At 33.7% G+C, this 14,676-nt stretch overlaps 1 protein-coding gene across 1 annotated transcript in view; it reads left to right on the top strand.

Annotated features, from left to right (window-relative positions):
- Window positions 1–14,676, top strand: part of LOC149422889 (acetylcholine receptor subunit alpha-like) — a 460,793-nt gene that overhangs the window by 359,906 nt on the left and 86,211 nt on the right. Inside the window, exons 7-8 of the mRNA XM_089632334.1 lie at window positions 5,727–5,842; window positions 8,102–8,270. Coding sequence (XP_089488460.1) covers window positions 5,727–5,842; window positions 8,102–8,270 — 285 coding nt within the window. The remainder of the gene's footprint in view (window positions 1–5,726; window positions 5,843–8,101; window positions 8,271–14,676) is intronic.

Raw genomic sequence — 14,676 nt, 5'->3', positions numbered from 1 at the left:
ACAAGGAAAATAAAATATTAGGTAATAAAGGTTACAAAAGGTAACAAGGTAGCAAAACATAAGATAATAATTTTTTTTTTTTGTCTTGTTCTGTTTCATGTTTCGTTGTGATTTGTTAGTATTATCGTATTCAATGATTTATTATATTGATGGGAATAACCTTCAAAAGTTGAAAGAAAAGTAATTATAAAAACAAAAATTTGTTATTAGATTTATTTGAGCAATAGCGACAATTCAGATTAAGACCATGTTATTAATTAATTTATTAATTATTGTATTCCCTTATTACCCCAATCAACAATAATAACCAGATCTTTAACAAAATACATCTTATCCTATTAAAATATACCATCCAAAAGACATTTTAAGTACTACGCAATGAAATTCTATAAATATACCTATGCTTTCATAATTCAAATAATCCACACAGTTAATCCATACGTTATATTATAATAACAATGAAATAATTCCTTAGTCAAATTTAAAAAGTTAATTAAGGTTTATGTATTGACAGACGATTGACTTAATATTTTTTCATCCTTGTGCTTTCTTAAATAATAAGATTTTATATAAGTCCCATTTGCTAAAAACTGAATGTCACCCTATCTGTCTTTATTATCTACTTTGCTTCTTCTTAATGATTAGTTATGGTTCAAATATTGTTACAATATACTGTCAAATTACTCATCTGGAAAAACATCTAATATTTATTTTTTCTTTAATTTTGAAATATTTAGTGTTTGTAAAGAATTACTTTATGTTTGTGATACTCTTATGTTTGCTTCACTCAAATGTAAATTGTTAACCTCGATACAGGCTTAGTCCTAGTGAAGTTGATTTTTATGTGAAAAAAAGTGTTTTATGTATAGTGAGATGCAATAAATAAATAAATATCAAGATTAAATAATTGAAATGTGTCGGTCTGGATAAAAACAAAAAGTACCACAGATTTTTTCATAACTCGATAACACCAAATCAAACATGAAAATTAATAATACATAGGTATCTGTCTTTCTTTTAATATTTTAGAATATTCTTCGATATAATCAATAAACAATCAATTTACAACAATACCATATCAAAACGACGTGAATAACTCTGCTCAGTTATTCTAGTGGGATGTTCAAGTTCAACTATAAAAAATATATGAATCATGTAGTACACATAATATCATTTTTACTTGACATCACAGTTCTGTCAACAGCAAACTTAGCTTGTAACAATCGCAACGCTACCATCGAAACACCAATTAAACACGGCTACCATCTTGACAAGATTGATCGGACACTTCCCCTTTCTTCTTTTAGCCTAATAAAATTCCACAATTATTTGAAATGCCATTTCCACTGGCTTCTGTTCTCTTGGAACTCTTATGCGGTGTGCCTTCTTTTGAATCGTTGATAATCTTGAGATTCTTACATATCAGGACAACACTTTTAAATACAGTTACAGGTTTTACTGTTCGAGCAACTATCTTTAAACATCGGACCTCTGCTACGACGTATAGAACGGTGAACTCTTTTCAAAATCGGGCACGTACAAAGCATTGTCAGCAGAACGATGACAGAACACAATTCTATCGAAGATTCAAGTAAAACATCTAGTTGGTTGCCTCAGATAAAGCCTGGAAAAATAGAATACTACATTGACATTGCTAGGACGGACGATCGATAAAGCACTTTCAGAAAGATATTGACGGAATCCGTCTATTAGCGATATTTGCGAGCACGGTCAGAATATGATTCCAGCAGTCGGTAGACAAAAGCCGCCGCTTTTACAGTGTCGGTTAAGCTGTCAATATGGACAAATTTTTGGATAAATTCTTTCGTGATGCAAAATAACTGGCTTACTAATACATGGAGTTGATCTAACTAAGTCCTTAAAATTGAAATAAATTGTACACTTGGCCCATAGACTTAATTCTATTAAAGTTATTATTTAATTTCGAAAATGTCAATTGATTAATATTTTTAATTTTAAGGTAGCCGTCTGACGTTTAGGATAATGCCTTCAGCGTATGTCGATTTTTGATTTATTGCGTTATCAATATCGGTCTGTCTACCAACAGCGCGACTGTGCTCGGAAAATCAGTATAAAATCATCGGCAGTTACGTCTATCGATGCTATATTGTAAAGTTATCGAATTCACCGTGCTAGACCCCCAGGTGGGATTAATTCTGTTATGAATCGGGTCGAATGGTCGAAGTGACTCGACCAGAAAATGAATTAATAATATTTTCAATTTTTCTGTACGCACTCAATTTACCGCACTGAAATTTGCGAACCTGCATTAGTAAAAAAGTTCACTTCGTATGAAATATGATAATGAACTCGGTAATAGCCGTAATGTTTTCCCGCCTTTCGAAAACAGAACATTAAACCACAATAGCCTATATTAATAAATAATTTTTTATTACGAATTTAATCCTTATCTAACATTTTTATTGCGTTCATATACAAAGATCGCAGTGTTTTGTAATGGGAGGAATGAAAGTTAAAAATATCTTGTTTTGTCCACTTAGGACTATTATTAGTAATTGTTGTTTTTTTAAATCTGTTTAAGAAGGTACCGTGTAGGTGTGGGTTATGCTTTTACAAATAAGTGGGTGTATTCAATAAGTGTTTACCTAAATAATTGACTGAGGATAGCGAAGATCTGTTTTGACTCGACCACTTTGCATTTCGTCTGTCTGTTAATTAGTTTGTTTGTTCCGTGTCCGGTCAATCCTGTCAAGATGGTAGCCGTGTTTGATAGTACTTTTTAAATACATCTATTTGAATTTGTTTTCAGGAATGAATGCAAATCTTGGAAGCGGAAATTAAACCACTTCCCGACATCCGAACGAGCTGAAACTTGGCAGATATACTCGTTGTCGATGACAAAGCAATTAAAAATTTTATACGCATTTCTCTGAAATCATATGATATTCCAACAGTTAATATACTAAATAAATGGCGGTCCTACCCGATTAGCATTTGAAGAGATTGGTAGAGTTGTCGACTCTAGTTTCTAGATAGGAAAGTTCAATACTCAGTCAACCAACAAGAAGATTTTTTTAAATAGTTTTATTAAAGTTTAAAAAAACTTTGTTTTTTACGAGACGATTTTTTTTAATAATGATTAGTCTTGTACAAAATTAGTCTAGCACAAAATTAGTATAGTACAAAATTAGTCTTATACAAAATTAGTCAAGTAAAAAATTAATCTAGTACAAAATTAGTCTAGTACAAAATTAGTCTAGTACAAAATTAGTCTAGTACAAAATTAGTCTGGTACATAATTAAAAGAGTACAAAATTAATCTAGTACAAAATTAGTCAAGTACAAAATTAGTCAAGTACAAAATTAGTCTAGTACATAATTAGTCTAGTACAATATTTGTCTAGTACAAAATTTAGAAGGAGCGGTAGGCGCGAGCTTAAGACTAAACGTCTTAAAAAATGACAAAAAAAAATCACACCGCATTTAAAAGCATATTGAAAATAATCTCTCGTAATATCCACTGGTGATACTTAGGATAGGACTGATAGGAATGATTTTCGACAAATGATATATTTTATTTTAATACTTCCCTTCTAACTTCTGATTTCATGATTCCGTGCGCATGTCATTCAATTAGGGGATGTTATTTTCTCATTTGCGACCGTAAAAGCCAGCCCCCATCTCAGATAATTTTCAAATTTCATCAGCATTTGAAAGTAGAAGACCGAAGACTTTTTTCCGCCTAATTTATATTTCCCGAGTCAGCAAATTACCAATTTTACCTTATAAAACTTCTCACAGTCGAAATCATTAACGTAAATAATTTTATTAAGCAGCGATGCGAAGTTCAAGAATACACGTTAATAATAAGGTTTTTTGTGAATAATGTGATGGGTATATTAAATGAATAGCGTATTATAAACGTAATTTCTTTAAATTAACCTTTTTTGTCGAAAGTTAATCGTCATATGTCATGCTGATAATACAGTGTTTTCCAATAAGAGGTGTTATTTTGAATAGCACGCTATTTCGGTAGATGTTACCTTTAAAGCTGTCATTTTTTGACATTTGACAAGTAGAAACTACGCCATTAATAAAAATGGAACGATACACGCTTTAACCTTCAACAACGCATTGAAATTATTAAAATTCACTTGAGTGAATCAAATGCAAATCATCTTGAGTGATGAGGCCCATTTCCACCTCGGTGGCTTCGTAAACAAGCAAAATTGTCGCATCTGGGGCTCGGAAAACTCAAGAGTTATTGTTGAAAAGCCTCTCTATCCTCAACGTGTGACTGGTGCGGTTTATGGTCCGGCGGAGTCATTGGACCTTACTTTTTCGAAAATGAGGCCGGAGCAACAGTTACGGTGAATGGATTGCGCTATCGAGAGATGATTAATGATTATTTTTTATATCCGGAATTGGATGGTATTGATCTGGACAATGTTTACTTTCAACAAGACTGTGCTACGTGCCACACAAGCAACGAAACCATTGATCTTTTACGATTTAATATCAAAATAACACCTCTAACAAAAGGTAGAGAAATGTTTAGTGTTTGCATAGAAATTCAAATTAATAGACTTGCCCTAACACGAAATCTGGGTATTGTTTCGACGAGCTGCAGGCAAACCACGTCAACACATTTTTGGTACCAGGAGGGTTCGGTTATGCCATCAGTCATACATTGACTACCGAAGAGCGCACATTCAAATAACCAGACAAAGAGCAGAAAAGTAAAGTTCGCTAAACTAAGACAAAGGTTTGCAGCGCTGTCCATTGTGGGACTTTTCTGTGCAGGATCTGAAAGTTCTTTCTTAAATGAATTGCCCGGTGTAGCGACACTAAAATTGAGTGAGGTGGGTAAATTATAACACATTTGTAGAAGTGTCTGACTAAATTGTGTAACAAAATATAAAATTTTGGAAACAAGTCAGATTTATTTGTTTACTTGAATTGGGACATGTAGATAAGTTTTGTACGCAGTCAGCAATTTGTCATCATTTTAAAAAGGACTAGTAAAAGGGACGCTTAGATGGTTTGGGCATGTAGAGCGAATGAGCGAAGAAATGAGTGTAAGGAGAATATACGATGAAAATGTGAATGGTAGCAGAAGTCGGGGACGCCCGAGGAAGACATGGCACAATCAAGTGAATCAGATACTCGAGTCAGGCCATGTCAAGAGTCAGAATAATAGAAGAGTATGTATGAATGTGAATGAGGCAAGGAGTGTGCCAAGACCGAGTTGTTTGGCGGTCCATCATCTCTGCCTACCGCTGCGGAGAAACGGCGTGATGGTTAGTCAGTTAGTTAGTAATTCGTAAGAGTTTTTTAGAGATTTTACTGTCGGATTACTGTCAAATAATCGTTACTGGGACTGTCACGCCGCCTCCCGCGCTCCGCGCATGTTGGTTTGTTCCCCATCCCCCGATTGGCTCCTCCATTTATTTACATGTCGATGCTGATTTGTCATAAATGGCCTTACTTCTATAGTGGTTGATGAAGAAACATTATCATACATGCTACGCAGACCTATATAAAAAAAACAACAGTGAAACCACAAATAAAGCTTTTGTGAAAAGTAACCAAAATTCATTATCAATATTTTTAACGTACAGAGAAATCAAATAAACTAAAACATATAAATATTTTGCCCCATATGAGTGGGCGGTGTTTCCTATCTACGAACATTAAAACCGCTAAAGTTCAATTCACACTATAATATTTATCGTTTCTTTCAGGTGGATCTGCGGCATCTAGACGAAGTCAAGGGCTCTACGGTCGTAGACATCGGCGTAGACCTGTCGGAGTTCTACAAGTCCGTGGAGTGGGACATTCTGGAGGTGCCCGCAGTAAGGTGGGGAAACACTTCACACAATACTTCTCCAATATCCTTCCCCTCCCCTTGAAGCTTTAATTAAAACGTCACCTCGATTGAGAATTACGAGAATGCGAAGTTAGCACGACCGTGGTTTGTAACCACCGAACGCAATCGGCGGGAGTGAAAGACCCTTAATTTATTATTCGGGACGGGTTAATTGATTGCAATAATCACAGCCAATAATAATTACTGAATTGAGAACTCACCTGAATTGTTTATTAGAGGAGAAACAATTTAAATTATGGCACATATTAGTATTCTGGCCGCTCAACCCCGAAAATATTATTTTTAATTTTAGTTGGGTGAATATTTATTTATATCATTGAAAAAGAAGATAATACGAGAAAATAGTGTCTTGGATACAAATTATTATGGGATCCCTATTGACTTTTTCAAAACTATTACCGAGTGATGATAGACGTTGTCCCGGTAAGACAGAGATCTTTGGTTCGATTCCCAGTTGAAACCATTTCTTTTTTATTTTTTTTTTGTTTCGTTCTGTTTCATGTTTCGTTTAGATATATTAGTATTATAGTTATTATCGTGGGTACAATTAAGTTTTAGGTTCTTGAAATAATTATTCAGGGATGATCACTTACGAAATCCTTCATAATTGTTTAACAGATAGAGTGGGTACCTACCTACTACACGCTAATGTTAACCAAATATTAATTAAATAATATTTATAATTTTTTCAATAATGTACAAATTCCAAGAAGAAATTCTTACACCATGCACAAGTTCTCCATTCTATTATAAATTTATTGGATTCAGCTAATTTATATAAAACAAATAAGTTGCCAAAAAAATCTGTTTTTATACAACTTCCATTGAGCGATTCAAGCAACTAAAAACAGATTAAAAATGTTTTCTAAAGGTGATGAAATTTTCAAATTGTATTTTAAGAAATAAATGCAGTTTTTTTGACATTTTTAAATTGAATAAAAAAGGGATATAAGAGTGATAGCGATAGTAAACACTCGGTAAAGTGGGGACACTTGAAATTTAGAACTCCTTCAGGAATTATGTTAAGTTTGTTTATTCATAGATAATAAACATTTTTCGAGTAAATTCTCGAATAATCCGCTTCTTCCACTTCACTCACTTTCAATCGACATTATTACCTACTTATATTATAGGCTTTAAAACAAGTGATATCGTAATAATGATAAGAAAGCAATACTATTTTTCATTTGTCCAATTTTCCTTATTTTTCGTTATTATTGTAAGCTAACGAATTATAATATTAGGAATTAGAAAGGGCTTAAATGTATATGCTGTGTGACAAAACATTATAAGTATTGCTATTGTAAAAGCTGTTAAAAGCAAATTAATAAAGCTTGTTACATGACTTCCGACATTATTTGGAGTAAAAATATATATAAACTTTTGGTCTCCGTTAACTCTTTGGATGTTTCAATTTTTTTTTTTCGAAAACAATTTTAAAAACTTCTTCCACACGTCACTGGAGACTCTGTTCTGACTGTTGTTTTATGTTTTTACTACAAAAAAAAATCAAAAATTTCACCTTAGACCTAAATTTCGTTTCTATTTTTTACTTAAAATAATGTCAGGATTTAGTAACATCCTGAGCATACCAAACCTACTTAAAAATACTTTTCCAAACTATCTTAACAAACTTATTGCAATCTCTAGAGCACAGGTGTTAGGTGGGAATGTTGTCCTTGTTCTATTGGTATTTCAATGGAATGTCCTCCGAGAAACTATCGTCATTGATCTCTTCGGCACCGGCGCATAGTCAAGAAACACGCCAAACGCGACCAACAGTTGTACGCTGTTGATATTTGTCCAATAAGAACGGGTCGTTTTTATGACTCGTTCAACAGCTTGGCTGTGTCGCCTCCCTCCAATGGCCGGCCTTGTGCAAGTGCACGTGCAATAGGAGCAGTCCGCTCCAGGGGCCGACTTGCCTAGGCGACAAAGAGCCAAGAAGCAAAGGAACTGATAATACTCTTATATGTTTTACTAGCACAAGGGGCCGTTTGGCCGCAAGGCCGTCCCTGCTCCCTCCGAAAAGATATCTCTTTAGGAACCATGTTCACTCCTTCATCTCCTCAAAAAGAGCCTCCATACTGCGTCCTTAAAGATAACGTATGTTCTAAGGGAAATGCGTTTTAATTATCTTTGTTTTATAATTTTACAATGCACGTAATGTAGAAATACATAAATATATATTTTTAAATGCAGATGACTGATTTGTTGATTTGTTTGCAGAAATGAAAAGTTCTACACGTGTTGTGACGAGCCGTACCTAGACATCACCTTCAACATCACGATGCGGAGAAAAACCCTGTTCTATACCGTCAACCTCATCATCCCCTGTATGGGCATTTCTTTCCTCACCGTACTCGTCTTCTACCTGCCTTCTGACAGCGGGGAGAAAGTAAGTTTACCTTCCTGTTACTTTAAAAATTAGCAGATATTATTTTTTTCTTTCATTGTAGGCAAAGCATGCTGCTGTACGTGACGCAGCCAGCAGATAATAATATTACATTTGTGTTTTTGACCTCTTTATTAATCACACTCAACTGGTTTCAAAAGTACCCGTACTTCATCAGGACAATATTAAAACTAACTTATAAGATATACAACACTGATATATGTATACAGGGTGTATCGGCACGTACCCGACAAACTTTAACCAGCTATTCCTTAGCATATTTGGAGTAAAAAATCTTATGAGCACTTTGCTGTCCGGTAACGTTTTTTTTTAAATAAAAAATTTATTATTCATATTTTCACCACATGTCACCACTGTTTTATCCTCTGTCAAAGTATGAAAACCAATCTGGCAAATATTTTATTCGAATTCCGTTGAATATTGAACGTGTGTACCTATATTGGCGCACTTCTACAATCACAACTAAATGGCACGGCACCATAGACATATGAATATTAGTAGACCTGCCCTAAGTGATTAAAAGCGTATTATCCCCACTCCCCATACCGGTTCCATTGGAGCCGGCTGTGCTCGCGTATGGCCTCAAGTGAAATTTGAAAACGTGACGTCATCATTCGAACTATGAACATGACGGAACTAGTATAAAAAAGTAAACCCGCGTTCTATAATAATAATAATACTATGTTTAAAAGTTGCATAAAATGCTTTTGTATTTGTATAAAACAGAGTACAATATCGACGGTCGTCTCCTGTAAAATTTTCATTTTGTTGGTTGAAGGGTTTTACCAAAAGTGTATTAAAAAATACTTTTACACTTACCACAATCACTTGATAAACATTCAACATTTGAAAGTATGGACATAGTAAAATTTTATACTGATTTTTAAAATTAAGTTTTTAATTGTGAGTAACAGCAAAAAACGCATATTTTTAATAAATTTTATTAAATTTTACAAACTTTTTATTGATGCTATAGAATACGTGTCTAAAAGTGTTTTAACAAAAAATCAGTATCTACTTTAGTCCAATTATAAATATGCTAAAAGGTTAAACAAAATTGTAAAACTTTGACAGTTGATTAAATTACTGTGTTTTTAATTACCACGACATTGCTATGAGCCTTCCGGCCACGAAGAATCTAATCCTCTCTGATAATTAATTTATAACTTGTGCAAGAGAGCGAATATTAAAACTGTTTTCTTCTGAAATATATAAACGAACAAGTTATAACCATTATTTCAGAGATAGACTTTAATGGGTAGGTATGTATGATACTCTCAGACTCAGAGAGTTCCCACTAATGCAGATAAATGAATTTGACAAACTTAAATTAAAATTACGATTTGAATATGTAAATTAAATATTTATTTCTCGACTTTATCCCGATACGTGGATTGATAAATATGGTTTGCACGATACCTCAACACACCATTAAAGATTGATACAAAAGTCATTAAAAGCGATGAAAAAAACCCACCACAAACCTCATTTCTTTAATCTAGTTTTTGTTTCATCACTTTTCATGACTAATTATCACTTTTTAAAGGTGTGTTGAATTCTCACTGTGTTGAGTTATCCGGCTACCAAAATTATGATACAAAAAATACGGCAATTTAGCTTATTTTACTATAGTAATTCTGATATTTCAAAGCTACATAGCTCTTCACAATACCGACGTTTTCACAGGACTTCCATACTGAAACTGCAATGTTTTTCCTGATGCACAAGCTCACAATTTAAGGCTTTTATTGCCTTCTACTTTTATGTTAAGATACTTATACTTCACAATTTTTTTCACATGTTTTATAATATATATTAATAATAATATTCACTTCAGTTTTTTTCTTTGGCAATGCAATTTACTGATTAATCAACATATCTCTTATTAGATTTTTATCACTTATGTAATTATGAATGTTAATTTGAAATTAATTTCAAATTAAAATTACAATTTCCAGGCGCGTTATCAGAATCTGCTTGTAAATCATATTCAATCAATCTACATAGCTAACTATCATCGCTGATATAATATCTACATACAATATCAGAAGATATCTTTATGTAGATCGTTATCTCTTCATTTCAACATAATTACTAGCTCTTTAAAATCAATTACCTATTTCAAGATTTATTATTCTCTGACAAGAAAACTTGTATCTAAACTTCACTCTAAAAAATATCAGATTTACAAACAAACTTCAAGTTGAAGCGTTCAATGGAAGACCTTTTAAGAAATGTCTGTTACACATGCGCCCTCAAAGCAGAATATAGTTTTGTAAGGCGTTCTAGGGAAATTATTGTATCTGAAAATTTTGCCGTGTTTGCTCCCTGGGGTCACTTTTCCAAGTACCCTTCGAGTGCCATTTTCTCCACCGCGTTGACTGTAAGTACGAGTATGAGCAATCTTCAGGGATCTCATTCCCATTTCATCAGCTTCGGATTTAACAAATAGATTCAAACATATTGAATCTACAACCAGAGGAAATATGGTTAAATTCGCTTATTTAATATTGTTTGTAATAAATATATCTAAGTAGGCTGGTTTATTATTATCTATCTACCAACACCAAACGTAGATTTAATTAGCTCGTAATGTGTCACACGGGGAAAACATATTGACAATCCTGTTAAAAATGGGATTACAGGACATTAAACATTGAACGTTTTTTCTATGATGCCCGCTCTAGTCATTCCCCGGCGGGATTTATGATGTCCACTCGATGCCAAAGCCCTAAACTGTCGCGGATACCTAGATGTCAAAATACATTCCGTCATCATATATTATTTAAATATGAAGTATGAACAAGTTTTCAAAACTTCATCAGGAAGGGGCCTGCAGTCCCGTTTTTAACAGGATTACCAATAATTTGATAAGGTTTTTAATAAACCAAAAATTCTCTTTTTTTCTCCGTGCACTAATTTATCAATGCCATCTAACGATGAATTTTCTATTCATTAAAACAGAGTTTTTTCCCGTAATATGATACGATTTTCAATTTCGGATATTATTTCCGGGATCGTGCGATTGCCCTTCCCTGCTATCTTTTTTTATGCTTGTAATTTGGTGACATTTTTGTGTCTTTGTATATTGTATATATACCACAATTAAACATAAAGCCAACTAGTTTGACAACCACTGCACGGAGAAAAATGAGTATTGCTAAATTATTAAAAATCTCTTCAAATTATTTGTAATCCAATTAAAAACGGGATTGCAGGCCTTTATCGAATGAATAAAATTGTTTCCTGGTAATGTTCAAAATGTACTAAACGTTTATCAGGAAACGTGTTAATGCATTAGATAAAGGCCTGCAAATCTCTTTCTCAACCGGATTTAAGAGGTAGGTATTTAATAAATTTATAATTCTCATTTTTCTCCGTTTTGTGATTTTCATTCTTAGCTGAGAAAAATAAGTTTAAAAATAGAACTTGTAAGATGAAGTGTATAAATTATCGTTCTAAAATTAATTATTTTTAAGTTGTTGTTATATTTAATGCAGTGATGCACAACCTTTTTAGCCGAAAAGCTAATTTATTAGTTTCAACGTGTTCGCGGACAACAGGTGGTAGGGTACCAACAGATTTATCCGGAGGTCTAGCAAGGACGATCGAAAATGCCCTAAATTCAGTCAATACAATATTGACTGAATTCGTGATCTATGGTAAGTAAGTCGCTCTAGTTCGTTTTTGTCCAACATACCATTTTTGGCGAAATTCAGTTAAGTATGCAGTTGCTCTCCGAAAGCACTTATTTATACGATACAAATGAAAAAAAATTAAAAACATATTTTTAGTGTGTTTTTAAGACGCAGTTTGTCTTAATTCCACCAAAATTAAATCAATATTCCGAGCTTGTTTATCCAATCCTGTGTCCTACATTCAAATTAAAAACGTGTTTTTTGCGTAATTTTAAACATTTGGAACGAATTTTACTTAAAAATAATCATTTCATTGCTTTAAATCATTTTAGATATCTTAGAATGAGCTAATTTCATTGTATATGCGTTTTAGGTAAAAAAAAATTTAAAGCCCTATTTCTCCCGATTTACGTTATGGTCTGTTGGACAAAAACGAACTATGGAAACGAATTATGGTCAACGACGGTAGACAAAAAATCCCGCCAAATCGCAATTTTAATTTAATGTCATTCTTTAAGCAAACTTACTGATTTATTAATGAACGGAATGATGTGGTGTTTATTTTATTTCACAAAAATTACACAAATAAAATGACTGACTTATTAATTGAAAGAATTCGTATACGTGGCGAGCTTGTTCGGGGAAATGACCCTACGGGCGTATTTTGACCGTTTGGGCTTTGAAACGAAATTTGTTCACCTAACAAGTTGCGAATAAAGAATTGATTAATTAATTAACTCTCTTTTTAGTGCCAAAATGTAAATACTAACTGCCATAATTAGGTTAGTATTTGAATACAACATTCCAAATTTATTAATATTTTTACGTAACTATATGACGTTTGACATTTCGGAATGTAAAATCCCTTTGTCTTTTTATCGTATTATCTCTTTGATTATTCCCATATAAAACAATGTTGATTTCTTCTAAAATAGATCTAATAATTCTTTTAAAATATATCGCACGGAATGTAAAATCCCTTTGTCTTTTTATCGTATTATCTCTTTGATTATTCCCATATAAAACAATGTTGATTTCTTCTAAAATAGATCTAATAATTCTTTTAAAATATATCGCATTATCATTTTTTAAATTCTATAAAGTCTTAACAAGTCGGCTCAGATTCAATCCTTGTTTTACATTTTTAAATTCTACAAAGTCTTAACAAGTCGGCTCAGATTTAATCCTTGTTTTACTTTTTTGAATTCTACAAAGTCTTAACAAGTCGGCTCATATTCAATCCTTGTTTTACATTTTTAAATTCTACAAAGTCTTAACAAGTCGGCTCAGATTCAATCCTTGTTTTACATTTTAAAATGAAATAGTTGTGGTGACAAGCCACCGCGCCACCCGATACGTTATTCATCATCCATCTTCATTAGCATCAAGTTCATTTCTCCTCCGGGCCATTGTTTCAAGTCGGGTAGTGGGTACCTTCACACTTTTGGACGGCCAAGAACTTCGCAACTTTTTGGTTGGCTTTGGGAAATTCCGCAATTCCAGGCAGCGTCAAGAATAATTCAATGGTTTAAGAGATTTAGAGGGTTGCTTCATTTGCACTTCTTATTTCGTATGATCAGAAGGGGACATCTAGGTATAGACACCCATATTTTCTGTCCTAGGGAGGGGGGGGGGGGGGGTAGACAATAGAATTTTCAGGGATGAAAATATAGCTTTAGATAACGTAGCTTTGAAGATAATTTTTGATACTCGTTTCTCAGACCTTGATATCATTGCGAATTAAATAAAGATTTTTCAAAAAAATCCTCTTGATATATTCGCGCGATACTTGTGGACGCAATGTATTGGTGCCAAGTACCTCGCCAACGAGCATATTTATTTATTCGCACGAAAAAATTCGCGGAGTTTTCGCCCCTTCTGAGCAAGGTCTTAGCCATTAGCTGTCGCGGGTCCTTGATGACACTGGTCATAAGATGTCGCGGGCCGGATGGAAGACACTGGCGGGCCGGATATGGCCCGCGGGCCGTAGTTTGGAGACCCCTGGTCTAGAGCTTTAGGAGACGTGTGGATCTTATCAATCCCGCCGGGGAATGAATAGAGCGGGAACATGTGTATTGCTGATTTATTTAAAATCTCTTAAAATTAATGGTAATCCGGCTAAAACGGGACTGCTGGTCGCTTCCTGATAAACTTTTAGTAAATTCGGAATACGTGTGTCTTATTACTAAATAATGTAGAAATGCGAAAATGTTCACGTCTTTTTACATCGTAACAATACATTGGTATTTAACTAAAAGGATCAGGAAATCAGGAAACCTATCAATTCATTCTATAAGGGCCTTATGGCCTGCAATCCCGTTTTAACCGGAATACGAATAATTTGAAGAGATTCTTAAGAAATTAGCAATATTTTTATACAGTAAGTTTTCTCCGTACATTCGTTGACCACACATCGCCGACTATCTAAGGCCCCACCAATACACAGGGCACGCGGTTGTGGTAGAATGTTGTCATATTGATGGCGGACTAGAGTTTACGAGGCAATGAGATACCAGACTGTAGTGTCGACAGTGGGGTAGTGTTCGAGATGGGCATTTCTCACGTTGGCACAGCAACGACGTCAGAAATGGACCAAGGGTGATTAATTGAGAAAGTGTGTTCATAAAAATTGTGCCTTTAATTTTAATTTACCTTTATGATTGCGTTTCTTGAAACTTTGAGATTCTGTCATAGATTGACTACGAGAATGACAATAGTTATTATGTAATCATTTTCTCCATTTGTCTTAT

Source organism: Hesperophylax consimilis, chromosome 6 (genome assembly GCF_061612785.1).
Source record: "Hesperophylax consimilis isolate HC1 chromosome 6, BYU_Hcon_1.0, whole genome shotgun sequence".
Lineage (NCBI taxonomy): Eukaryota > Metazoa > Arthropoda > Insecta > Trichoptera > Limnephilidae > Hesperophylax > Hesperophylax consimilis.
The sequence above is the reverse complement of the archived record's forward strand: the minus strand, read 5'-3'. Positions and strand labels throughout refer to the sequence as shown.